General features: G+C 43.1%; 2 protein-coding genes and 5 non-coding genes across 7 annotated transcripts; 6 read left to right on the top strand and 1 right to left on the bottom strand.

Annotated features, from left to right (window-relative positions):
* Positions 1-7,106: 7,106 nt before the first annotated feature.
* trnar-ucu (transfer RNA arginine (anticodon UCU)) lies at positions 7,107-7,198 on the bottom strand. Its single transcript is given in 2 exon segments — positions 7,107-7,142; positions 7,162-7,198. It is a non-coding gene; the product is annotated as a tRNA-Arg (tRNA).
* Positions 7,199-8,685: 1,487 nt separating this feature from the next.
* On the top strand, positions 8,686-12,610 carry LOC138597194 (mRNA decay activator protein ZFP36L1). Its single transcript, XM_069668760.1, has 2 exons — positions 8,686-8,739; positions 9,427-12,610. The coding sequence occupies exons 1-2, from the start codon at positions 8,686-8,688 to the stop codon at positions 10,657-10,659; spliced, it is 1,287 nt and encodes a 428-aa protein (XP_069524861.1). The 3' UTR covers positions 10,660-12,610.
* A 7,602-nt stretch (positions 12,611-20,212) lies between these two features.
* Positions 20,213-26,637, top strand: rps3 (ribosomal protein S3). Its single transcript, XM_069668831.1, has 7 exons — positions 20,213-20,261; positions 21,316-21,446; positions 21,865-21,958; positions 22,782-22,876; positions 23,757-23,944; positions 25,559-25,762; positions 26,563-26,637. Exons 1-6 carry the CDS (start codon positions 20,232-20,234, stop codon positions 25,756-25,758), a joined length of 738 nt encoding a protein of 245 aa, XP_069524932.1. The 5' UTR covers positions 20,213-20,231; the 3' UTR covers positions 25,759-25,762; positions 26,563-26,637.
* LOC138597563 (small nucleolar RNA SNORD15) lies at positions 21,631-21,780 on the top strand. Its single transcript, XR_011308625.1, has one exon. It is a non-coding gene; the product is annotated as a small nucleolar RNA SNORD15 (small nucleolar RNA).
* On the top strand, positions 22,439-22,588 carry LOC138597562 (small nucleolar RNA SNORD15). Its single transcript, XR_011308624.1, has one exon. It is a non-coding gene; the product is annotated as a small nucleolar RNA SNORD15 (small nucleolar RNA).
* On the top strand, positions 23,401-23,550 carry LOC138597561 (small nucleolar RNA SNORD15). Its single transcript, XR_011308623.1, has one exon. It is a non-coding gene; the product is annotated as a small nucleolar RNA SNORD15 (small nucleolar RNA).
* On the top strand, positions 26,161-26,310 carry LOC138597560 (small nucleolar RNA SNORD15). The gene has a single exon (XR_011308622.1). It is a non-coding gene; the product is annotated as a small nucleolar RNA SNORD15 (small nucleolar RNA).
* Positions 26,638-27,800: the final 1,163 nt, after the last annotated feature.

Below are 27,800 nucleotides of genomic sequence, written 5' to 3' on the forward strand. Positions count from 1 at the left end.
ACGGCAGTTGGAATGGCGTACGGCAGCAGAAGAGCAGAAGGGGGCGCTATAGCTAAAGAAGCAGCTTTTTGCTACTGTTGTTGAAGATAGACAGGAAATGATGAGTGGGGGATGACATGTACCAAATGATCGGCAGACAGGGTCGTCGAGCCTGCGATCAGTGCGATGAGGACTACAGCCTCTGTACATGGGGCGCCTGCTCTACCAACTGAGCTAAACCAGCGCCTCGCTTTTTGCTATTGTTTACTTCTGCTTTCTCAAACTAGAAACTGGCGCCTGCAGTTGCATACTGCAAAATATATTTAAACAGCTCCGTACCACAGACTACCGCAGAATGCAGTATGTAGTATAAAGTATCCAATTTCGAACACAGCCCAGAGAATCCGGTCTGGCCGTGTTCCAGAGGTATTTCGGGGCCTTTTAAACATGCAGGACACAACAGGAGATTGTCCGTGTCAACTACTCAACTGCGTTTGGTAACGTGTTCAGGAGAAGGACTTGTTTGTTAAGATGACTGTTTGCATTGATGTCATTAAAGAGTATAAAGTAGAAAAAAGGCATAAAGAGTTCAAAGCAGTTATGTTCCATGAAACATCGTCATCGTGTCCTGTTGCTTGCTGCGAAATCTTCAGACTAACACCTGCTCTGTTCCAGACTTTGTACTGTGCAGCTGACAGGGTAAACTGAATTTAATGTCCTGTTAAATTCAGACATTCATTTGTTCTTACATCCAGCTCCTCTTGCTGATGTCTCGATACATTTAAGGTTGCATTTTTTGTGTTGAAGGAGTTTTAATGTTGTCTCATGAAAAGTAATGTTAGGAGAGTTTGGGAGGGAAGTTCAAACACTCTCTCATCTCTGCACACCTGAGTAATGTCTGATGTGTGTGCAGTGGAGATAGTCTGTTGGATTGTCGGTTTCGAAGAGTTATGAAAATTGTCCGAGGCGTTACTTCAATTTTAATGATGTAAAGGTGTGGGTGGAGGATATTTTTTGGACAACACGCCAAATACGAAGACGTTTTTCGTACCAAACTGAGGCTCTAAACCCAACCGGTGAAAGGGACCTGAACATAGGCTACAAATAACTTGAGATACATCGCTTCATTTCTCGCAGACTGGCCCATTGTTCAGTACAACCCTAAAGAGTCCTGATTTGCACAGATCACAGATTAGGTGGAGGACATCTGACGACTACGGCCCTCATGCTCATCAATGGAGGAAGGAAAGTGGGAGCGAAGTGCCCCCATGACAAACAAACACAGCAGGTTACAACAATAGACCGTGGCTTTGCAAACGGGGTACTTGACGACCATTCAGATCCAAACTGAGATGGAAATGACCTCAAAATCCCAACTTACATGACAATGAGCAGGCATGGAGGAGATGAGGATGAATATTAAAGCATGAACTGTTTTTATTTAGGAAGTAAGAAGTCATTATAGGCCTCATGTGGAACTGCAACACCGCGTCTAACACCAACATGTGAACTCACGGCAAATAAATATCACAGCTGAAGAACTCCCAAGAAACACAGCTTGCTATAAACGATGTCCCACTTGCTCATCGATAACCAACACGCTGTCAGGTCTGAAGATTGTTCTAAACAACCAAGTGTTCGGAAAATCTGTTAAATTAACTGCACTCTCACCTGATGCACTGTGCACGCAACTAGTCCCATCATTAGATGTATTTGTGAACAGTAAACCGAGCCACCAACTCAACACATACGTAGGAATCATCAGGGTTTTGTTCAGGGTGAGAATAGAGATACAAATCATTCTCTTATGTAGTAACTAAACCCCTTTTTACACTAGCCTTTTGTAGAAGGCACGGAGGCCTAGTGGTGGGGCGAAGTCGTTCCTCCTCTGACCCAACATCAGAGGTAGCAACAGAGGCAAAACGGCATCTGTGTAAACAGCGGAGCCGGCAGGGCGGAACAGCGCCGTGTGTGCATTTGAAGCACGCGCTGTTTGTTTGCACCTCATGCACGTTTTGCTTCCGCAACGCTGGAACGCTATTTTTAAAAACACACTGGGGCGACCTTACGTGGCATGAGGACGGAGCTTCGTTACGCCGCTGAGGCAGAACCGCTGTGTAAAAAAGGCTTCAGTTGTTGAGCAGTAATCGCTGAAGGGCTTTTGGACCTTACTCCAACAGATCCAAACAGCTTTCCCACTGACGGTCATAAAATATTTTCCTTTGTTTTTAGATTTGCTTTGATTTTGTCAGCAGTAATTTATTGTTTGTTGGGCCCCACCAACGGTTCTTTTGAATATCAGCAGAGAAAACTGACCCAACTTCTCTGGCAGACCAAACACTGCTGGGTTATTAAAGCTACCCGAGAATGATGAGTGAACATCCAAAGAATACTGCAAATGCAAGGACTTTCACCAGTGGGCAATCGACTAAATCACCTTTGTTAACTTATTCAGCAGAAGATACTGAAGAGACATTTATTTTCTGGAGTTCATCCATTTAAACAACAGTAGTTTTGTCAAGGGACCAGCGTTTCAGAGATACAGTTCAACTTCTATTTCTTATGGACAACGTTAGGTGACGAGTGGTTCGAGTCTTAGTTATACCTGAGATACTCATAACAGGAGATAAACAACTGTGTTAGAAAATATCAGGTTATTTGTTTTTGAATAAGCTCACATTTTTAAGGAACCCTAAAGAAAAGATGTTCACCACAACTCAGATGTTCCATTTCCATAAAAGACATTCAATCACAGAGACCGAAATTCTGTTGCTTTCACCACTATAGACGAGCTAAAGATTATGCTTTTTGCAAACCTCAAAATATATAGAACATGCAAGTATGATGCAGAGTTTTGCCCCAAATGATCTACTCTATAGTAAGGACAGGATAGTGGGGGCTGTAGGTTCCAGATCCATGAGTAAAAACATGTTAAATACATTAACTCCTATAGCCGTAACATAATCCTTTAGCATCATCACATTTCATGCAATGGTCCAAATGCTGGGGGATGCAGAGGCAGCTCTATTTGAATCTAATTCGACCAATTACAGTGTGCTGCAGCTCGGCCATGTGAGCCTCGGGAAGAGCTCTCTGATGGAGGGGACAGTTAGATCAGATCCTGTGTGCTGGTTTTGTCCAGAATGCTTCACTGGGCTGTATACGGGAACATATGGAGGAGCCTCTGGACAATGGAGCTCTTGTCATGCTGGCCTCAACAAAGAGGCCAAGACAGGCTCAGACAGGGGGCCGACAAGCATGCTGGGGTGTGTGTGTGTGTGTGTGTGTGTGTGTGTGTGTGTGTGTGTGAGAGAGAGAGAGGACGAGAGAGGAGAGGCACATTGTGTGCGTGTTTGTGTGTTTCATGTGTCGAAGCAGACAGAAGTCTACAGTATTATATAGTAAGTATTTTAGTTATAGTTAGTATAACTTTAACTTTAGCAGCTACATATGTTTAGATTCATACTTACTCATGTGTTTTGAATAATTATTTGAGGTTTGGTATCATTTACTTCAGCTTTCCTTTCAGGCATGTCTTTTCTGAAAGTGTCGGCCGTGTTTAATAGCAGACAATACATCCCATATCTGTCGTCAACATACTGCAAACAATAAAACTTCATACACAAACCCAGCACTGTGTCACAGCGTTGAACCGGCCTCTGTAAACCCGCTCCGCCCTCGTCTCCACCCAAACCACTGCCAACTGACACAGCCAGCCGAAGTTAAAGTAAACCCCCATCATGATTTCACTTTATATTGACCCAGACATAAAATTTTGTGGGCTGTGAAATATTTCCCTGATCAATATAAACGGATGCACTGCAAATCTTCAGCTTTGCAACCACGAATCGACACAAGAAAACACAGAACAACCAGCCCACAGCTGCAGACATTTAGACTTTTTGTAAGAACAGTATCGTTTGCTGAGCACAAAAACGAACTACAGGATAATTAATTAATAATTCAAAGAATACAAGATCATAGAGAGAAGGCGGAGCACACGTTTGTCATCTCTGTTGTTCATGAACTAATATGTGGAGCGTAGTATAAAGAAGGTACAGGAAAAAAGGAAAGAAAAGAGACATAACAACTGTCAGTGTGTTACCAAACCAACCGACCACAGGGAGGAAACCACACTGGATTACAGTTATTTAACCCTGATCACACACACACACACACACACACACACACACACACACACACACACACACAGCACTGTAACGTATCTGTGAGGCCATGTGATAAGAAAAGTCTGCTGTGTTTCACAGTTTTTGTTTATAAACTGTCACTCAGTTCTTTCAGCCACAAACATCATCCCTCAACTCTTCATGTTTCTTCTTCATGTGAGCTAAATAAACATGTGCCCGTGTCATTCTCTCTGACATGACACCACACCACTGTGCATGTGTGATAGACAGATACTCTCTCTCACCAAACAAACACTTTCACTGTATCATCTCAGTAGAAGCGTCTGAATCCTGCAAACAGATGCCGTGTTTACACTTCCTCTGTGTGGCTTCTGGACTCTGATCACCTGACCACAACATTACCACCGTCTGAAACGTCCCTGCAGTGTCCATACAGAGACACTACCCAAACAACAGATCAACAGATTTGTTTGTGCTGCTCTCTGTAAACAAACTGTCACAGCCTACAATACACAACAACAGGTTCAAACAACAAGTGGTCACCGAGTTTCACTGAGTCTGAACCTTCACTTCACCCTCAATCTCATACCCCTTTCCCACCTACATTTAGCGCGTTGACGTGGGTTTTTCAGACCCGAGAAGACCCGCCGATTGTCTCTTTTCCCATTGTCAGTGGAGTATCCTGCTTTTGGTCTCTCTTCTGCTGCATCACCGTCTGACATCACAAACGCGCCGGAGACAGGGTTAGTAAACAGTGAAGATGTTATGGTGGTTAGGTCTTTATTGTATCTATTACTCAATCTGTCTGTTTATTTTAGTCTGTTTATCAAACCCAGCGCTGACAAATGTGGAACAATGTTCGAGCGCTGCTCGGTTGAATTCGTAGCTGAGATGACGAGGAGTCGCAGAAGTTACCAACAGAGCATAGCACTGGCTGGAGAGGCGGAGAAGATTAGCTCGTCGACACGGGTTTTGTGTTCCCATCAATGCTGATTGGAGCCGAGGCGATAATTACCCGGGTCTACAACAAAGTCATTTGACCCGACGGGTGTTAGCGGGTTTTTTGACCAGTGGGAAAGCGGTTTAACAAACAAGCCCTGGAAAAAGCTGTCCAAATGATCTGAGTCTATACAGGCTTCACCTCTGCTGAACAATACTTTTATATATATAATCATGCATGTTTTGAGCTTTTATTTCTGACCACATTTCCAGTCAAGTCAAAAACACACCAAAGCCGTAGGACACATAAAAACATCTTCTAGGTTACCTTGATTTTGTCTTCGTGTTGCACAACCCTCTCAGTCGTATCTCAGTCACAATGCAAGAGAAAAATCTTGCAAACAATCACAAACTATTTAATGAATAACGCACCACAACACACGACACTTTAAAGCAGGTCTAGTTTATACTGTTTTTCATGTTATTTAGACCCCAAAAAATCCATCTTGGGCAAGCAGTTGGCAACACTCGCACGGAAGGATAAAAGAAAGTGGAATTCAACATGGCGATGAATGAAAACGATCTATGGTCTTTAACCACAACCACAGCATGTCTTTACTTGGTTTCTTTATGTACAATTTCTTTTGCTGATACAAATCTCAACAAACTCCTCCAGTTTTTTTGCTTCTTACTTTTTTTTTTAAAAACCAGGTTGAAGGCACAATCAGACCCAAACTGGGTGTCTGACATCATCCCATTTAAACCAACAGTAGCCTCTGTTTTGTCCCACGTCGTTGTGAAAGCTGTATCACTGCTGCTAAAACATGTCCTTCTGCTAGCTGTGAACCATGCATACTGATCTGAATTTGCATTTCAACACAACAGCGAGCTTTGAAAAGGCGACTGTGACGATGAAACATCACTTCTAGGAGGAGGAGTGGCTGAATCATCACTGACCCACCCGTCAGGACTTTTTATCTCTCATAAATCTGTAGCCGTTAATATAAACGTAGAAAAAGGTTATGTTGAGCACGGAGGGTCAATATGTGCGCTAACGCAATTTGTGTGTGGTTATTTAGTCAGTTAGTAATGACAACAAGGTTCGTGGAAATAGCAGCTTCTCTACATCATCACTTTTCCAATGACCTGCATTATCTTCACTTTAAACTGTGACATCATTTCCTTAAGAACCCTGCTCACGAAACAGGGCGGGCCACACCTGGACAGATCATCAGTCTGACACATTCACACATTTTCACCTGAGGACATTTTAGAGTGTTCAGTCGAGTTTTGAAAACAGGAAGAAACCAGAGACAAACTTTATTCATCTCAAATTTAATATTATCACTCTATAGCCGCTTTCCCACTGGTCAAAAAAACACTAACACCTGGCTTTTTTGCTTAGTGGAAAAGGCTACAATTGGCATTCCGAACCGGGTCAAATGACTCTGCAGTAGACCCGGGTAATTATCGCCTCGGCTCCGATCGGCATTGATGGGAACACAAAACCCAGGTCGACACGCTATAATCTCCGCCCCCTTTCCAGCGCGATGCTATGCTCCGTCGGTGACTTCTGCGACTCCTCGTCATCTCAGCTACAAATTGCACCCGTCGTTCATCCCACATCGTTCCAAATTTGTCAGCGCTGAGTTTGATAAACAGACTGAATGAGTAATTGATACAATAAAGACCTAACCACCGTTTACTAACCCTGTCTCTGGCGCGTTTGTGGCGTCAGACGGTGACGCAGCAGAAAAGAGAGCGACAGGAGGATACTTCACTGACAATGTAAACAAAGACAATCGGCATCTATAAGTGGGTGTTTCCAAGTCTAAAAAACCTGCACCAACACGCTTAATTTAGATGGGAAAGAAGTTTTATATTTTATACTCACAGGCCTGAAGTAAAGAAACAGGACCTGCACACATGCATGAAGAGACATCAGAGCCAGAGCTGTCAGAGGTTAAGTAAGCCCAGCGAGAGGTCAGCACTTCAGCCAGCTCCAATCCCCCACAGACAAAGCTGCTGACCCATAAAGAGCGACTCTGGTGGGACTCGAACCCACAACCTTTGAATCACTTCTCCTGTGCTTGACTAGAAGTCCAATGCGCTATCCATTGCGCCACAGAGCCATATATCTGCCTCAGAAACCTGATACAGGAAAGAATGTGAGCTGTGGTCAGAGCTAGCATGTGTTTCTGGGAGAGAGATTTAAAGAGCTGCAATCCAACAAACAGCTTCTTTTTGCAGCTGAAAGAAACTTACATTACATTTATGAGACGTTACACAAAGTAATAGAGATTGTTAAAGACAGGAATCCACACGACATACCATTCATTTAAAGAACGTGCACTGGAGATTAGAGAAGGCTAAACTTTATTTATACAGCACCTTTCATACAAACATGCAGCCTAAACTGCTGCACAAAGGAACAAACAGACGGAAGACAAGATCAGAAGTTCACAACAACACATACAAGATTAAAAGACTAAAACATTACAGCAGTATAAACTATATGACCAGTGAAAATTTAAACAAGACAAAAGTAACGCCAGTGATACAACTGCTGTAAAAACAAGTATAAAAACTTTGCCTGAGGGTTTAAAATAACTTGAAAGGATATGTCTGCAGAAAGAGCAGCCATCTTTAAATCCAGTGAGTTTCACAGTTTAGGGGCATAACAACAGAAAGCTCTCTTACTTGTGTGGGACACACGAGGAGCATTTAAAAGAGAAGAGGACCTCAGTGATCTGACTGGAACATACAATGAAAGAAAGCATCTGTTGTTATCAAGTGTGTTTTCTTCCAGTATTCAGAGCGTTGTGTTTGTCAGGTTAACCTGCACTTTAATGTTATTAAAAGCCCATTTCTCCCCATACAGCAGGTTTATCCATCATTGCCCTGTTTAAACATGTAGAGAGAATAAATCCGACATATAAAATAAGAGTTTAAAGTGCACATGTACGTGCTCAGCAGCTTTGCAGCACTAATGACAGTGAATGTGTTGGTATTTGCAACACTTGTCATTATCTCCTTAGCTGTATCGATCGGACACAAAGTGAGTGGACGCCCCGTTAAAAGAAGAAGAATGCATCTTTAAGGATTTGGTAATGAATGGGTGGAAAAGTAGCTCCATTCAGATCCCTCCCCTGCTTTCTGTGCCCACCCTGCCCCCCAGCACACCATTACAATGCAGGACCCCTTCCCCCAATCCCCCCAACCCCCTCAACCCCCCAACACACACACATTAACACACATTAACACACACACTCCCTGCCCTGCCCCCTGAGGAACACAGGCAGGGGGTGGGTGTGTGTGGGTGGGTTTCCCCAACTATTTAAGCAGATTCCAACAGATGGTCGGGGAACTTTCCTCTCAGGGTCACGTTGCTCCTCTCTCCCAACTCCCTGTCTCCTTCTCAACGGACCTGACTGCTTCCTCACTTTCCTCCCTTCCCAAAAAATCTCTTCCAACTTCTGGAACAAGAAGTTTCTCCGTTTGTCTTTAAACAACTGTCAGAGGCCAGACTTCTCTTCTCTTCGGACCCAGAAACTTTTTGTCCTTCTCGTTGGGATCAGACATCCAGCTCGTTCACTCAGCGAGGACGTTGGAGCGAATCATGCCCTCCGACTTCCTGACGCCTTTCCTGGAACTGGATGAGGAGTTCTGCAAGGTGAGACAATTTAAAACATGTCACATTTAACTTCTTTGTAATCAGCTGCTCGACTTTCAATTCAAACCAAGCTAGAGTCAGGTTTGAACAATACTTTTTTCATGTGAAGATAATTAATTCCAATGTTTAAAAAGTTTTAGTGTATTTAATCTTTACAGCAGTTTTTGCTTTAGAGGTCAGTTAAGCTTTAAACTCAATTCTGTTGTAAAACTCAGCATCTACAACGGAAAGTTTGTGTTTAAGAGGATTTTCTAAACTAACAGAAATGTCTCACATACTGATGCTTTTTGTGTCCCAACTTGTCTTTGCTGAAACAATATTTATGCAAATGAAACATTTGTTTTGTCTAATTTTTATAGTTTAAATGGTTATACACATGCATAGGTACAATGGCTGAAACAATCATGCAATAAATAACCTAATGGAATTGGATTTTTACTGTACATTGACTTAATGCTAACTCTACTTCACAACCTGTTCATAATTCATTTTGGTTTGATTCCAAAAAACCGTTGCTGCCTTTTCAAGATAAAAGCTGCAGCCTCTTGAGTAAAACTATCAGTCCTGTTGCTTTAGCTGCAGCTCTTAAATCTCCTTTCAGCTCGACTTGGCCCTGCCAGTCTCGCTCCAGCGCTCCAGGAATGCAGAAAGCTCACATCTATTCTCCTCTCTCCTTTTGTGTGACAGAGTTTTCGCGGCCTGGAGGCGACAGATGGCTCTCCTGCCAGCTCAGAGCAGCAACGGCAGCAGCACAGTCTGAGGGTCCTGGGCTTCCAGCGCCGTCACTCTCTCTGCCCTGTGACCCTCCCCAACTCCAAGTTCAACAACAGCAGCAGCAGCAGCAACAGCAGCTCTGAGGTGACCGATGCACCCTGCTGGGGGCTCAACATGGCCTCCACTCCGCAGTGGAGTAGAGAGAGTCAGCTTCCCCGCTCCTCGCTCAGCCACATCCCCTTCAGAGTCGACCGCTCGGTCAGCATGATCGAGGGTAGCATGGCAGGAAGAGAGGACAAAATGGCTAACGTGTCCCCGTCACTGCTTCTCCCTCCACCAGGCCTCTGCATCAGCAACACCTCCCTCTCCTCTGCTACTTCCCCTTCTGCCTCCAGACCCCTGGCCCCAGCGCCTCACATCTCCACCCGTTACAAGACCGAACTCTGTCGCACCTTTGAGGAGAGCGGGACTTGCAAGTACGGCGCCAAGTGCCAGTTCGCCCACGGCTTGGACGAGCTGAGAGGCCTCAGCAGGCACCCCAAGTACAAGACAGAGCCCTGCCGCACTTTCCACACGATAGGCTTCTGCCCGTACGGCGCCCGCTGCCACTTCATCCACAACGCAGACGAGATGCAGGGCGCCAATGGAGCTGCACCTCCTCAGAAACAGAAGCTGAGGCCTCCTCTGCTGCGTCACAGCTTCAGCTTTGCAGGCTTCTCCTCCTCTCCACAGACTTTCCAACCAGTTGAGGAGCTGCAGCCCTCCTCCCTGCTCTTTACACGGGCCTCCTCAGTCTCCCCTTCTCCTTCCTCCACAGGGAGCCCAGAGCTCCTCTCCCCTCTCTTCCCTGAGCCTGGGGCACTGAAGCATTGCCCGTACCCCTTCTCTGGTATCACAGACCTGGCAGGAGACAGCAGTGACTCGGCTCTGCGCTTCTATGCTGTGACCGATTCTGTCAGTACCAGGTGTCCCACCTCCTCTTTCACCTCCAAAACCCCAAACCTCCCATACCCACTCCCCAAGCAGCGACCCGTCACCCTGAACCCCCCTCCTGGTCTGCAGCGCTGCTCCTCGGCTGACTCCCTCTCTGAGGAAGGCTACACCTCCTCCTGCTCCCTCAGCTCTTCCTCCAGCGGCACAGAATCTCCGAGCTTCGAAGGCCGGCGCCTGCCCATCTTTAGCCGCCTGTCTGTGTCAGACGAGTAGGAAGGGTTTTACTGTAGGGCTGAATTAAATCAGGGATAGGCGGTCTATTGTTTAACTCCATGTGACCAGGATCATAGCATATAACCTCCCTACAATAGTCAAAGCAGAAACTACACTCTGAAACTACACGTTTTTAACAGATAGAAGTCACAGAGGATTCAAACTTTAGGTTTGACTTCCTCCCTGAATCAGCCGAGTAAACGTACCTAACTTTGTGCATATTGCATTTCTCATCCAAGCAGTTGTAGCGCTGCTCAGTGTTTGTCCAGTTTTAGCTGACTCCCTTTTTTGTTTTTATTGTTTATTTCCTAAGGTTGTTTTTAATGCCGCCATTGTTACTGCTGTATACTGTTGTATACCCATTTTAGAGAATACTCGGAGGGTACTTCACTGTCCCTGCTCAGTGGGAAGTTCTGTGAGAGAGTTTCCTGTACCCTGACCCCTGAAAGACTTTAAGATTAGTGCTGTCTGCCCTTTTGTGACTGCTGTGTGATCCACTTTAATACAGAAATCTTTTGCAGACGCCTGACAAACAGTTCCAGTGATGCCAGCCTGCAGCACTTCAGTCATATTCAGGGCTCTGCGACTGTACGATACAACCCTCTTGTCCATGAGTAAGGGGGTTAAATAACTGTATGCTGTCACTGATTGATTATCTGATTGGTTGTATGGCTGTGGCCACTTGATTGTATTTGTCAGACTTTTGATCTGCCTGGCAACCATTCAGCTTCACTGCATTAGCAGCAAGAAGAAAAGTAGCACAATTGTAGGCGACCCACCGACTCTCTAGTTACCAAAGTTTATTATAGAGCTCCCCTAACCTGCTAGTACTGCTAACACCTAGCCTAGCCTTTAGCCATGACAGATAAATACAGTGTTATGATTACTGTTGGTATAGCTTAACACTTTTCTAGACTTATTTATTGCTTTTTTGTATAATGTGTTGTTTTTGACAGAGTTTGCTTTGTGGTTGTGTTTATGCATTTTTTATAATACCAGAGATATTGTGCTTTACGTTTACATGATGTCCGTCTGCTTTTTGCGCCATCTGGTAGCTTTAAGAGGGCTCGCGGAGAGGAGGGGGAAGGAGGGAGACAAACATTTTGGCATTCTATATTTATGTTGCCTTATTGGCTTAAAGGCCTGGCAGAAATCAAGACTCGCCGAATGTTCACACACAAAGGCAGCAAGAGAGCCTTTGGGAACGTCTGCTGTTGGTGTGAGCATACAGTGAGTCTACTCTCCTCTCCGCTCAGCCTCACACCTCTGACTGTAATAACCTTTTTTCCAATTGTTTAGTTCTGTTATCTGAATGCAAAGCAGACGAGGGGTTAACCACACATTCACGGCCTCAGGGTGGTCAGCAGTGGTAAATAACAAATGTTGATCAGTTTGGGAGCTTCACAACCTTCAATGGAAAGGAAAAAAACTACTAGTTAGAGATGAATGTAAACGTTTCACCTGACATGTGACTAACCTGAGCGCTGTTTGGCTGCACTGTGGCCTCTGTGTGTGGAGACCCCTCCCTGTTTGAAATCCTGTGTGTTATCTTCTTCTTGTGATGTAAACAAACAGGTGGAAAGGTGACCTTTGTTTATAGTTGATTTTTATCTATCAGAGTTGCCTTGATGACACTGTGTTTGTAGGCAAACCTCTGTTGCACGCTAGCTAGCTAGCTAACTCTCTGAGCGGCAGGAGAAATCAAAGTGAGTTCAGCTGAAATCAGGCGAGATGTTTTTATTGTTTCTGTCATGATCTCGACTCAACCTGTCCCGACGAGTCCAGAGACGCTTGTTGCTGTGGTTTATCGTTAGCTCGACTCGACAACAAGCCGTTATTGTTACTTTTGTTAACTTAAAGTTTATTTATTTTGTTTTTCAAAGCGAAACCTATATTGTGTTTGATATTGTGTTTTTTGTTTTACATAATTTAAGTGCATTTATTGTTTACATTCCATGGGTAATGTTGATATCCTAGCTCTTTATCTTAATATATTGTGCATTTCAAAATAAAAGTCTTTGAAAAATAAAAGCTCAGTTGTCTTGTATCTTTACATTTCAATATATCTATTCATACTGCAAACAGGAAGTCTAAAGTGACTTCATTAAACACAGGTTTTTGTGGATTCAATACATCATTCAATACAAGTAACATCCTACCTTTACTAATGAATGAATTTCAACACCTTACTTTAAGACTTTGGTTTTTCTCCCACATAAACAGAATCATTCACACTAGTGTGTCCATTCTTCTTACCTGTCTAACTTTCATCTCCACAAAGTCCTTACCTCTTTCTTTTTACTCCCGGTTTTCTGCTAAGTTGTGTGTGATGACTCGGGGAAATTATCAGAACTGTGACCCTGATTAGCTCAGCTGGATAATAAGTGCAGGTAAATGTCTGTTACGTATTCTGCAGAGAAGAAGACTGAAGACAAAATCTCTTAGTTTTACACAGTTACATAAGAGAATATTCAGAGTGGGTGGGGGTGCACGTAAAGAGGTGTTTGTTTCAATGTAAACTTAATTTGTCTTTGTAGTTGCTCATATAAAAGTCTGTAAGATCCAAGTTCGGTTCCACACAAACTGATATTGTTGAGCAGGAAATCTCAGAGAATTACACAAATGCTCATTTTGGTCAAAGCGTTCCCACGAGCATCACTTTAAAATGCTGCCACTGCTTCTGGGGCCTTTACGATCATCTGTCTCATTGACACACAAAAGATACAGAGATTAACTCTTTCTCTTACTTGCGTTCAGGGAATCTCCCAGCCCTCCCCTCTGTCCGCGTGTTTATGTGTGTGTGTGTGTTGTGTGGGAAGGGGAGTGAGTTTTGTTGCAACTCGTCTGAACGGACCAATTTAGAGTGAGTGACACTGAGGAGAATGTTTGGGCAACAGATGCTCGAACAAAGGCTTCCCTGCACACAATGGGGCACAGAGATACTTGTGACTGATTTCCATCTATTCACACAAAGTGGAGCAGAAGTTGACGTCCTCCCTGTGTGTGTGTGTGTGTGTGTGTGTGTGTGTGTGTGTGTGTGTGTGTGTGTGTGTGTGTGTGTGTGTGTAAAAACTACATTAAAAATAGTCCTTTAAAAAAATGTGTGAAAAAAATGCTTTTATACTAAACAATGACTTGCAGTGTGAACATAATCTGTTGTCGCTGGTGCAGGTTGGCATAGTGTTTAAACTTTAAAATACATTGTATTTTACAAGCTGATCATATCTCTTAATGTAAAACCTTGTAGTTTAGCATTTCCCGGTGAGATATTGTGCAATATTATAAGCAAAACTTAGTTATGGAGACTAATTTAAGTACATTTATTGCCAGTAACACTGAAGTGGCACCTTCTGTCGCTGTGAAAACCGCCTGGCAGGACTTAAAATACTTACAAAAATCTGAATCAGGTTTGTAGACATGGGTTTTTACACACGGGGAACTTCCTGACTGATTGAAAGATTCAGATATAGAAATTGCAAAATGTGTTAAGGCTCCACATGTAAGTGTAAATCCATCACGTGCACAACATAGACCATCAGCCTCCCAATCATCAGAAACATAACACTCTGCAGACGTAAGGAAACAGCTCTGCAAAAGTCCCTGCAAATATCATGCAGTAACCCTTTTAACGCATGAACACTGATCTGGTTTGTAATGTTGTTAAAGTTGGGAGAAAGGAGAGATTAAAGGGATGTTCCTCCTGAAGAGTTGTGCAACAGAAAAAGCAACAACAAACATCAACTAAAGAAAAGGTTATTCATGTTTTATGGTGCTTTTTAAAGTTAATAAATCAATGTTCTATGAGCCTTTTGAATGAGTTGATAAACCCGTCATTTATAGTGCAAAAGTAATCTCCTTGTGGACGTATAAACACATGGCAATGACAAAGAAAAAGTTGTGTGATGTGTGCATTCTGTGTGTGTGTGTGTGTGTGTGTGTGTGTGTGTGTGTGTGTGTGTGTGTGTTGGCATTCAGCTGTGTGCAGGCTGAGGATTTCCCTCTGGTGAATGAATAACAGTAGAGTGAAGCAGGAGCAGACTCCCACAACCCCCATGGCTACTTACCATTCAATACCCGTGGTTGTGTGTCTGTGTGTGTGTCTGTGTGCATGAATGTGTGTGTATGTGTCTGTAAGACCTTAAAAAGGCCAAGGGCCATCCCTGTGCAGCCCCCTCGACCCCTCCCTCCCCTCCTGGTCATGCAGGCCCTTTGTGTTCCCTGTTTTCCCTTTTCAGGCTAACATCTGTATGCTAATGCAGCTCAATGGGAATGGACTGGAATCATCCTGGGAGAGAGGGTGAGGGGCCGCTTCCCTGTGTGTGTGTGTGTGTGTGTGTGTGTGTGTGTGTGTGTGTGTGTGTGGATGGAGATGGGTGAATTCAGCAGCAGGAAAGGGTTTGTGCCGGGCTTAGAGAAAGAGGGCTGAAAAAGAAGAATTATTGATTAACGGGCAGCTCAGGGGGGACGAGTGTGTTTGGGGCAAAGTTTAAAGGAGGTGTGGGTATAAGTGGCTGTGTGTGTGTGTGTGTGTGTGTGTGTGTGTGTGTGTGTGTGTGTGTGTGTGTGTGTGTGTGTGTGTGTGTGTATGCATGTGGTTGTGTGTGTGAGGGGTCCCTCTGAATTACAAATGTCCCCTAATACTCCACAAGGAGAATCAGCAGAGTTGTGTTAAAGTTAGATTTAAGGAAGAAGCTGAAATCAATGTTACCGCATGTTTCGCATCTTAATCACAACTTTTACATGAACAATAATCTGCTGCATCAAAACACAGACGTACAAAGAGTGCAGAGGAAGAGCTGAGTCTTTATTTTAGGGAAAGGGTTGGAAGAGTTTAAAGATACACCATATCTAAAATCCATGATAATGTCCTGAACGAAGTGAAAGAGGTTAGACGTACATTTATACACCAACAGTTATTTTTTTCTTGTAAAGAGTTTTTCAGTCATGTCGTAGCTAAATATAATCCAGCGCTCCTTGATGTGTAGTTTGATTTAACTTTTTCGCTGGTTGGAAAAGCAAACCTATGTCATGAGTCCAATCCAAAATGTAAAGATGGTCACAAAGCTTTTAATCTGTGTGCTGATCGCAGTCATTGTTTGTACTGTGTCTGATTGTTTACAGTCTGTCTGATTGTACTTCCATCTGCACTGTGCCACTTCAGTCCCAAAGGGAATCTCCTGCAGCAGAGGAGCAGTAAAGTAATACTGCTGCCTCCGAGAATCACACACACACAAGTACACGACACATGAAAGACGACATCTGGAGAAAGAGCTTTCATAGATTTCCAGAGAGGAAAGAATCTTTGTTAAAGTGTAATTTCATAGTGAAAAAAAGACTTCTTTGGATCAAACCTGCTTGATTTGTCTAACAGAGACTGCTGAAGCATCACAGTTACTTTGAACAATGTGTACAGAAGGAGAACGGTGGATTCTGTGCCCCATCTAAGCCCATGAGAGAGAGATCTTTTCATTGCAAACAAACCTCTTCTCATGTTCACACGGGCACCTGAAAATGTTCTGAACATATCGATACAGCTACACAGATATTTAGATTTAAACGTTTGATAAAGAAAAGTTTCTTATAACACTTAAACATCTGTCAATATAACTGATCTCTCAGCTTCATGTTTTGTGAATGCTAGCTTTTTTGGTATCACAGCTGCAATATACAAACTCAAATATAACGGAGTGTAGATCTGGATGAGGGCGTTCAGGTAGGCAGGAGCCGTTTTTGTTGCTGTTTTGTAAGCGAGCAACAGGCGACCGGGTGCCAGTGGAGGGATATGAGCAGTGGAGGGATATGAACAGTGGAGTGACGTGCCATTTTGGGTTGATTGAAGACCAGTCGAGCTGCTGCGTTCTGGATCAGGTTTCAGAGGTTTGAATGTGCATGCAGGAAGGCCTGCTTTAATGTAATTAAAGTAAGAATATTCAAGAAGCAATACATTGAACTGAATGACTGATAGATGATTCAAATATAAGACACTGTAGTGCCAGTGCTCTGCTGTTATAAAGAGGGATGATACTGTGATGACACAGTGCCCCAGTCACTCATACCAACTTGTAAGAGGAATATAAACGCAGCGCCCTCTGCAGGTTTGCATGGAGCACAGCATGCGGGAGGAGGAAATAAGTGGAAGAACCTCAAACTAAGATTTGACTACAGAGATGAACCCGAGGACAGATGTCTCCCTGAAACTCTTGCGTTTCAATGTTTATCACATTGCAATAAAACACGATTATTCACAGTTAGTGTTATAAAGTCACCTAAATAGCATAAACAGGCTGCTATAGAATACATTGATGAATGAAGTATTTGTGCAGGGTGTAGTTATCTGTTACCCTGTTAGTTGGCAGCCTCTGTGTGGAGAACATATTCAGTGGGGTTTTTTTTCTTTATTTGTGCAGCAGATGGAGATGAAAAGTCAGTCGTTTTGTATTGTCATCATTACATAGCTTCTCTGAGAGTCCATTTATTTTTGCAATAATGTCCACTTATGATGAGTGAAGAGTAGGAAAGATTCTTGGGCCGACCATCAGCTGTGTAGAGATGAAGACAGGTGATACCATCTAGTGGGGACACTTAATCGTCACAGTTTAACACCAAGTCAGCTAAACTTCAGGGATGTCAATCTGTCCATTTAGGAAGCACAAGTGATTGTGAATCAATTTCACCTGCTGTGGTGCAAATTAAAGAGACAACAGGTGCAATGGAGAGGCAAAAGCAGGACAACCCCCAAAAAGGGAATGTTTTGCATGTGGTGGCCACAGACAGTTGCTCTCTGATACTTCCTGACTGATTCTTCTTTAGTTTTGTGTTCTGCTAGTGTCCTTGTCCCTACTGGTAGCATTAGGCGGTACCTGCAGCCCAATCAGGTTGCACAGGTAGTCCAGCTCCTCCAGGATGGCACATCCATACGTGCGGTCGCAAGAGGGTTTGCTGTTTCTCCCAGCACAGTCTCAAGAGCATGGAGGAGGTACCAGGAGACCGGTTGTTGCACGAGGAGAGTTGGACAGGGCCGTAGAAGGGCATCAACCCAGCAGCAGGACCGATATTTGCTACTTTGTGCAAGAAGGAACAGGAGGAGCACTGCCAGAGCCCTTCAAAATGACCTCCAGCAGGCAAACTGTCAGAAACAGACTCCATGAGGGTGACATGAGGGCCTGACGTCCTCTAATGGGACCTGTGCTCATAGCCCAGCACCGTGCAGCTCCATTAGCATTTGCCAGAGAACACCAGAATTGGCAGGTCAGCCATTGGCACCCTGTTCTCTTCACAGATGACAGCAGGTTCACACTGAGCACATGTGACAGACGTGAAAGAGTCTGGAGATGCCATGGTGAACGTTATGCTGCCTGTAACATCATCCAGCATGACCGGTTTGGGCGGTGGGTCAGTGATGGTCTGGGGAGGCATTTCCTTGGAGGGCCGCACAGACCTCCATGTCATAGCCAATGGTACCCTGACTGCTGTTCGGTACCGGGATGAACTCCTCCAAGCAATTGTTAGACCCTATGATGGTGCAGCGGGCCCTGGGTTCCTCCTGGTGCAGGACAATGCCCGGCCTCATGTGGCCAGAGTGTGTAGGCAGTTCCTGGATGACGAAGGCATTGATGACCCATGCATTGCTCCTCCATTTTCAGCCTTCAGTCAACTTCATTCATTTTCTTCTTGATATCCCTCAGCTCCCCCGACTCAAAATCGATTGTTTTTTTTAAGTCCTTCAATTCAAAACGTATAATTATTACTGTTTCTTGTATTCACTGTTGTTTTACCAGGTAAATGTGTGTACTTAATGGACTCCATATTTACACATTTTTAAACTTATTGTCTTGTGTGATTATGTTGTAAATATTGATGGTGTATTATTGTTTAATGTGTTTAATATGGTTATTTACATTTGCAGACCTGCCAACACTCCCAATTTTCCTCCCGATTTGTAATTTCTTTTATCTTATTATCTCCTTCTTTCACATTGATACCAATTGAATGGGTGTTCCTCAACCTCTATGTGGGATATGTGTCATAGCACCTGGCAACCCAACTGGAGGCAGCGGCGTGCGTATGTGTCACTCCTCACTGCAGCAGCTCGCTACCTCTCTACTGCTTATTTTGCTGCTGAAAATGGCTGAAACGGGCCCAAAGAAGGAATAAATACGCCTCCAAATTTAACCTCACTTGGTGTGACAAATACCCCTTTATTGCCACTAGCCGCATTGATAGATACCATGCATTTTGTAAGGTGTCTAGACCGGACTTTTGCGTAGAACACGTTGGGAAATACTTTTTTACATTTTGTATCTTTGATTGATTCTAATGTGAACCTTGAAGGAAAGACAAATTGAAAGTCCTTTTTCTGACATTTAATATGAAAGTCGTTATGCTTAAATGGTGTATTGACTCTCTGAAATGTAACCTTTTTTTGTTTCCTTATGCCTTAGTTTCTTCGGTTTAGCATTATTGTAAAATGAGTTACCGGAAGTCACCATGTGGTACCATGTCTAACTTTATAGTTCTATCCTTCGTGTAGTTCCTTTTTATGACCATTTGAGGGCAGCAAACACCCATAATTCAACCTAGACAACGAAACATGATCAACGGACCACTAAACCGTGAAGAAATTAGCTTTACATTTTTTTTTTTTTTAACAAACGGTTGTTTTCAGTTATTGAACTCATAAATCATTGCATATTTATTTTAATAACAGTTGTAATAGTCACAGTAATACAAACAAAAACTATAACACTGACATTGACGATGTTAAAGATGATTTCTTTAAGCACTGCAGTTCCCCAATTTGACCACTAGAGGGCACCCAACACCTGTTTTACATACGCGTGAAGTCAGAAATACTTGACCAACATTTCCGGTAAATATTTCAAAATAAAGCAATACAAAGTGACTGTTTCGCCAGTGTTCTGTCCACTGCTAAGTATATGTAAGAAAGTGAATGAAACGTTGAAAAGAAGCATCTGTTCGAGGGCGATTTTTTTAAATATATGGTTCGATCACGAGACATTTGAAATCTCACTCTTTTTTTCTTGCCACCTGATTGAAACAAAGTAATGTTTGTTTATCCTGAGCCCATTTTTAACTAATTTTATTAAATGTTTTTAGTCATCACTTAACTGTAAACCACTGTACATTGCCACATTATGAGTTACTTGAATATTCAGGGTTTACTCATTTGTAGCTACTGTTTCAAAGACCAAAGAAGATTATACACCCTGTAACTTTAACAAGTGCTACTAGCTAATTAGAGTTTTACCATTACCATACCATCTTACTGTTTTCGACATGTATTTGATGAATTAACATAAACAGCCAAATATAGTTTAATGATACCATAGCCAAACATTTGCATGAACTTCTGCTGAAGATTGTAGTCAGTAAAAAAAAAAATTCAGACATTAGTCCTCAATAAGTAGTTTAATTTTTGCTCCGTAGATCAGGAGTTTGACTACAAGTCCCAGCAACAGCTTGAGCTAGACGTCACCGGAAACTAGCTACACTGGTATAAATTCATTTCCGCATCCTCCAAGGGTCCTTTCCTGTCTACGGCCTATTGGAAGATGGCGGTGCAAATCTCCAAGAAGAGGAAGGTTAGCACTGTTTTATCCCCATTTAACTCAAATAGACAGCGGTTTTATATAAAAATAGTACCCCGTTGGTTTAGATACAAGCGTTTCGTGCTCATACCGGTGTTAGTCGTGCTGATCCTCGTCTGATACGGTGAGGATTAATCCAGATGCTACCGGTGCCGCGTCCTCCTCATTTGGCTAGCTAACATGGCTCGGTCCACCCGCAGCGGGGCATGAGTTTCAAACCGGGACCCAATGACATGAACCCCCCAGCTGTTTAAAACTTTTATTAGAGTTGCGTGAAAGGCGATTCCACCTGATCTTAAACTTTGAGATATCTGTCAGCCTTCTTATAAATGCATTTAGTTTTATGTGTCCTAATGTGAATTAGCTCGTGAGTTAGCAGTAGTCAAATGAACAGGTCTGAAAGACCGATCGCTAACGTTACCCCAAATAAACCGGCAGATATAAGGAGGGTTGGTTACTAACAACTTTATATATATATATATAATCAGTACCTTTTGATTTAAGCCACATAATGGCCACAGACGACAGTGAAGGTTGTTTTAATGCTGCAATTTGCTGACAGTATCATCGCACATAATGGAGATTAATGGAACTTAAACCACCTGCCATGCGCTTTGTGTGTTATTTTAAGTTAAGTGATAACAAGCATACTTGGCTAACTATTCAGTTGACCTGGCCATTGTTCAGTACTTGAATCTGTGAGATAGATAATAATAATTAATATAATAAATGAAGGTTTAAAGTTAATGATGGATCCGGTGTAGTTAGGTACCACAGAATTTGGGGCTGGAAATGACTCATAGGAACAAACACTTAGATGTCCTCCGCCAGCAGCCGGTTCACCCTCCTCTTACATCTCTCTCCTCATTCTGTTAAATTTCAATGAGCTCTTCGTCCGTATACTCTGGCTCAGATAAATAGGGATGGCCACTGAAGTTATCCTTTAAAGTGCCCGGTGGTCTGTCTGCAGGGCGCCTTTAGAGTTACTCTACTGGATCTAAAATGTGACATTTATCATAGTGAATCTTATCTTGTACTCCCTCCTCAGTTCGTCTCAGACGGTATCTTCAAGGCCGAGCTGAACGAGTTCCTGACTCGCGAGCTTGCTGAGGATGGCTACTCCGGTGTGGAGGTGCGCGTTACTCCAACCAGGACTGAGATCATCATCCTGGCCACAAGGTGAGAGGACTCAGACTTTACTCTAAAACACATGTGGGTTAATATCTGTTTTGAACTACGAGAGGGTTAGGAGGTGGTCGTGCTATTTCTTTCAGTAGATTTTAAGCTTGTCTCGAAGGCATTTTTGTCAAGCAACCACTTTGGCAGGTGATAAGAGCACACCATTGAAGATACTAGATTGTCCTTTCAGTGATGATACGATGACGAGACAGAACAGGACTCAGTCTGGCTCTGCAGGTTACTGGTTCAGGTCCACGTTCTGTGGTTCTGCTCCAGTTCCTCAGATCAGGGAGTTCTATTCATGTGAAGACAAAGAGGCATTTGTCTGAGAAGGGCCAAAGAATCATTTTCTTTGATGCTGCTGCAACTGACTTTTCTTGAATACAGCGTAACCATAAATGTCTTCAACTGTTTCCAGGACCCAGAATGTTCTGGGAGAGAAGGGCCGTCGGATCAGAGAGTTGACCGCTGTGGTCCAGAAGAGGTTTGGCTTCCCTGAGGGCAGCGTGGAGGTAAGAACTAAACGGAATGAATTACAAGAAGATGCACGTTCACCCTGTTTTAATGCCATTAATCGTAGTATTGTTAGCAACAGCATTTGTAATAGACGATGTGATGCAGTATAAAATGTTCATGGTGGGTTGCAGCTTTTGCACCCATTTGTACCAAAAAGGTTCAAAGTCCAACAGTAAAAATCTGCAGATTTGTCCGTATTAGCTTTAGCATTTAATTGATGTCAAGAAGGCTTACTAAATGTGTGTAGTAAATAAATTGTTGCCGGTTAGAAGTCTAACCTTTGTATCCCTGCAACACTTACACCGACATCAGTTTGTCTTGGACAATTAAATAAGTCACAACTGAAATGGATTTCAGTCTGATTAAAATTCTGAATTTGGGTTTTTTTAAACGAAAAAAATTTGAAATTGACAAAGCTGCTACTTTTGACAGAATGATGTGTGCAAAAACACCTTCAGAATCTCACTTAACCCCCCCTTCAGTGATGATACGATGACGAGACAGAACAGGACTCGCTCTGGTTCTGTGGGTTACTGGTTCAGGTCCACGTTCTGTGGTTCTGCTCCAGTTCCTCAGATCAGGGAGTTCTATTCATGTGAAGACACAGAGGCATTTGTCTGAGAAGGGTCAAAGCGTCAGGGTTGTTTTGCATTAGAGCTGTAAAAAGATAAACATCCCATTTCACAGCTGTTCTTTCTAAAAGCAGTGAAGAGCAAATGTCTATTTAATCCATGTAATGTATAGATATCCGATGGGTCTAAATGTTGTCGTTTTAGCAGCGTGTAGTAGATTTGACTAATCTGTGTGTCTCTCTGTTAGCTGTATGCTGAGAAAGTTGCCACTCGTGGCCTGTGTGCCATCGCTCAGGCAGAGTCTCTGCGCTACAAGCTGCTGGGAGGTCTGGCTGTGCGTAGGTAAGTCACTGTCACCTGCATAACAAATTCAACATGCTATACACCCTACTCTGCAGCTGTTGATCCAAAAGATGACACATGGCATATTTACATCAATAAACCACATCTTTTATTTTACGTGTAACTGACAGTTTGGCAGGAGTTTTTAAATCTCTTCACAGCAGGGCTCATATTTAAATGGTTCCCTACCATCATATCATAAAAGTTGCTTTGCAAGTAGCCCTAATACCTAAAGGGGTGCAACTATTTGGCAACCCCCACGTAAGAGCCCCTGCAGTATGCGTGTGTATGGGTCCTGTGCATGTCTCTTTTTGAGAGATGTGAGATGGGAAAGTATTTTTTCTTTGTGTTATGGCATAGTTTAAGAGCCTAGTAGAAATGTGATGCAGGAACTTTAAATGTCCTGACAAACAGACATTTACACCAAATGGCACAAGTGTTTTTACAGGAGGGATTTACTGATGGTACCCAAGGCCTGTACGCTCTGAGGGTTAAGTGTTTCTTCAGTGTCTCAGTTTCTGTCCCTTCAGTGATGATACGATGACGAGTCGGAACAGGACTCACTCTGGTTCTGGTGGTTACTGGTTCAGAGTCGCGTTCTGTGGTTCTGCTCCAGTCCCTCAGATCAGGGAGTTCTTTTTGGTTGAAGACATTGAGGCATTTGTCTGAGAAGGGTTAAAGCAGAACACGTTCTCTGTTACCTGCTTAAAGTAACAAAGTGGGAAAAGTGAATGTAGACAGCCTGACTGTCTTTGTGGAGGCCTTTCAATAACATGCCAAGAGACGAAGCAAAGTTGTGCAGTTTAGGTTAAATACTGACGGTAATTCTTGTCATGTGATGGTTGTATGTTAACACTTCTCTCCCCCTCCCCTCTTTCAGGGCTTGCTATGGTGTTCTAAGGTTCATCATGGAGAGCGGCGCCAAGGGTTGCGAGGTTGTTGTGTCCGGCAAGCTGAGGGGTCAGAGGGCCAAGTCCATGAAGTTTGTGGACGGTCTGATGATCCACAGCGGAGACCCCGTCAACTACTACGTCGACACAGCAGTCCGTCACGTCCTGCTGAGGCAGGGTGAGTACAGCTCGGCCAGCGTTGGCCATATTTACACCTCATATTAGCATGGATCCTGAGTGGTCAAAAAACAAGTGGAAAGCCTTGAGTGCAGGTGTAAGCTCACCCAAATGTGTCCAGACTACTCCAAATGTGTCCTAAGTGATTGGATCTCATTCTTTAAGTAGTGAGATCACGAAGGTGTCCAGGTCCATATTAAGGGACCATCAACTCTCCATATTCAAGGCAACCGTGACACTGAGTGACCGACTGCTCGCTTGCCTGATCTTAAAGGAGAACTTTGGGATTTTTCAACCTAGACTCTATTTTCCCATGTGTATGTGTGTAAGTGACTCGTGGAGACAACAATTATTGAAATCGATCCAGTATTCAGGGAGGGAGCACCGGCCGGCAGCCGCCACATGAGAAACAATGTAACTCAACGGGGCACACACCAATATACAGCCACTAAAAGTGTTCATTATAAGTGTCTGACAACACTGTGGCAGCCATGCTACTTTACCTTATGCTCTCTGTTGTTGTCTGTAACAAAGTCTCGCTCACAGAGAAGAAGTCTCGCACGAGACCGTAGTTGTTGCAGGAAGGAGAAAGGAGTAAGAGAAGACGAAGAGGGAGAGAGGATCTTCAGCCATGACAATCTTTTAGCTGGCACTGAGCAATGCTTTCTGTACTCCAACAGCACTGCCTCCTCTTCCTCTTCTCCCACTCCTCTCTCCTTCTTCATGCAACAACTACGGTCTTGCGCTTTTAGTGGCTGTATATTGGCGTATGCCCCGTGCCCCGTTCAGTTGCATTGTATCTCATTTGGCGGCTGCCAGCCGGTGCTCCCTCCCTGAATACTGGATCGATTTCAATAATTGTCTCCACTAGTCACTTACACACAAACACGTGGGAAAATAGGGTCTAGGTTGAAAAATCCCGATGTTATCCTTTAATTCCTACCCTAGAGTTTCTCCTGAAACTCTTTTTACTTTATTATTGAAGTCAGAGCATTAAGAAAAGTAGTCAGTGTATTACATAAGGTTGTTCATGTAAATGCAGGACAAATTGTGTGCAGTATTGATTCAGGTTTTTTTTTTCGATATGAGACTGTCACATAGAGAAGAGAGTGAGACTGCTCCAGGAAGTCGATGAGAGCTTTGACCCACAAGCAGTTAATTATGGTTCATAACACCACAGCCCCACCACATCTCCCTTCTCTTGCTCATCCAGATAAGCACTCTCTCCCAAGTTTTTTTTCTCCACTGCGAGTCTGCATCAGTTCTTACGTTAATGTTTTGTATCATAAAAATGTCTTGTTTTGCACAAAGAGCAGGGAACTGAGAACAGATTAAACTTGGCAACGATGTTGAGACTCACTGTTGTGCCTTTCGACGCTGCTTCTGCACAAAAAGGAGCAATCATCGTCAGACTAAGACTAAGTCTAAAATAGCTGCCAAATTAACACTGCTGTGATCAGATCAGAGGACGCATGTTAATACCAGGTGTAAATAGTTTGAGACCCTGATTACTGTGAAACCAAACTGCATGATGCTTTGCCGTCTGTTCTACATAGTTCTGGTTTTTGTTTGGGGCTAATTCATGCTTATTGATGTGGTTGTTGTTCCTTCTCAGGTGTGCTGGGCATCAAGGTGAAGATCATGCTGCCCTGGGACCCCAGCGGTAAGATTGGCCCCAAGAAGCCCCTGCCTGACCACGTCAGCATTGTTGAGCCCAAGGAGGAGCAGCTGCCCACCACACCCATTTCTGAGCAGAAGGGAGCTAAGCCAGAGGTGCCCGTCATGCCCCAGGGAACACCTGTGCCCACCGCATAAGAGGGTAAGAGATGACGATGTCCCATTACCTGCAGGATTGTTTGTTGTAACGAGGCAGTAACTAAAATCTCTCGTCTGAGGCGTTTATGTACAATCTAAAGCTCATACTGTTGCCGTTCTGTTTAGCAGAGTAGAAGTTGTTGCACTAAGTTTTACTTGCACACTTGTTTTACAATATAGCATCATTTTGAAATAGTTGGGACTTCTATACTGAGCAACTTAGTGGTTTCATCCAGTTTAATGGCCATTTGCTGTGAAGCTTTTACTGTGTTTATGTTGTGAACTGGATGTTTCTCAGCTGTTGGTAGCTGGTGATTTCTAGGGGAACAAAACCTGAGATATTTGTGCCTTGACAGTAAGCAGGCAATGAATTAAGACCAGTCGTAGTCCCAGCATCCGTCCCTTCAGTGATGATACGATGACGAGTCGGAACAGGACTCGCTCTGGTTCTGGTGGTTTCTGGTTCAGAGTCACGTTCTGTGGTTCTGCTCCAGTTCCTCAGAGCAGGGAGTCCTTTTCGTTTGAAGACATCGAGGCATTTGTCTGAGAAGGGTTGGAGCAGCAAACAAATGGGTTTCTTAAACATCTGAGGGAAATAAAGGGCGAACCCCACTGCTTGGTCAGTAGCCTGTAGTGGATCTTCGTACAGTATTGTAACTGAAGTACAAATCAAGCTGTTGACGAAATGTTTGACTGTAGAAAATATTTCAAGCATGTTTTTCTCTGACCGTAATTTGATTTTGTTAAAATACCTAAACACTGTTCCTTTGGGCAGCTTTGTAATCTTTTTTTTGTCTTGAACAGGTTTTTCTGGCGTCCACCAGATGGAAGCAAGACTCTGTTTTTTGTGTACAAAAACAATAAAAGCTGGAAAATACATTTGGAACATGTTGTGGTCACTTTGTTTTGGAGATTGTTCATTTGAAGTTTATTTGCTCCTCACTCAAATTTTTCAGTTTTTCAAAGTTCACATCTTTCAGTACCAGTAGGATTCCATGTTACAATAGCCCGCCTGGTCCACCATAAGAGAATGAGATGAATTCATGCGGCTCCACCATTTATGTAAAAAAGAATCTGTTCTGTAGAAACTCAAATGTGACAACCACAACAGAGCTGAAATGTAACAAACCACCGCAAATAAGTGATATTATTTGTGAAGTAGAAATAAAGTTGCATACTTAGGCAGCAGGTTTTCACGCATAAATAGTGCCTTATAAAAATTAGCCAATGCACTTTATAATCGATTGTATTGAGTAACCTGCCTTTCAATGTAAAGCTTAAGAAGGTATAACTTTGTTCACCATACGGCAGGTAAATCTTCACACCCGTTCAATTCCCAAATTTAACTGGACTGGATTTTTTTAAGAGGTATCATTTTATGCTGATTTCAAAATACATTATGACACGATGTTTACGTCTGTACTTAAACCTTTTTTACACCAGACTGTTCAAGACAAAAGGTATTTCCTGGAATTTTTTCCTGGTTAGAAGGGGGTCAGACTTGTTCATAATGTGAGTGACACTGGATACGTACCTGAGAGGAGAAAGTGAGATGTCTCACTCTGCTGTTTATCTTGGCACCAGAAACGCAGTTCGTACGCACGGCAGCCTAATGTAGAGTTCATATTCAGGACAAGGTTCATAGAAACACTGCATTATTGACAGTCTCTCGTTTGTCTATTGGTTAAATGCGCGTATGCAATATGAGCATTTTTCTCCGTAGTTAAGAAATCGCTAGTTTAGTCTCATGTTGGAACATTTAATAACGAAAGTCTGCTTGATATATGCACACATTTCGAAATTTAATGTTACACAATATCTAGTATCTTTGAAAACTATAGCTTTTAAAACATGCATACATATATCAAATGTTAAAAAATCATTACTGTCCCAAAGAATGGTCATTTTAAACAAATTACAGACAGCATAAAATGATGGGGGTGCAAGGAAATAAATAACCGACACGCACAGGTATGTTGAAGATAGATTTGTACAGCATCCACATTGTCCAATCAACATCATTAAACAAATGTTGACATAAC

This window comes from Semicossyphus pulcher, unplaced genomic scaffold, assembly GCF_022749685.1.
Source record: "Semicossyphus pulcher isolate SPU_LCO1_2020_fin unplaced genomic scaffold, fSemPul1.0.p SCAF_19, whole genome shotgun sequence".
In the NCBI taxonomy this organism is placed as follows: Eukaryota; Metazoa; Chordata; class Actinopteri; order Labriformes; family Labridae; genus Semicossyphus; species Semicossyphus pulcher.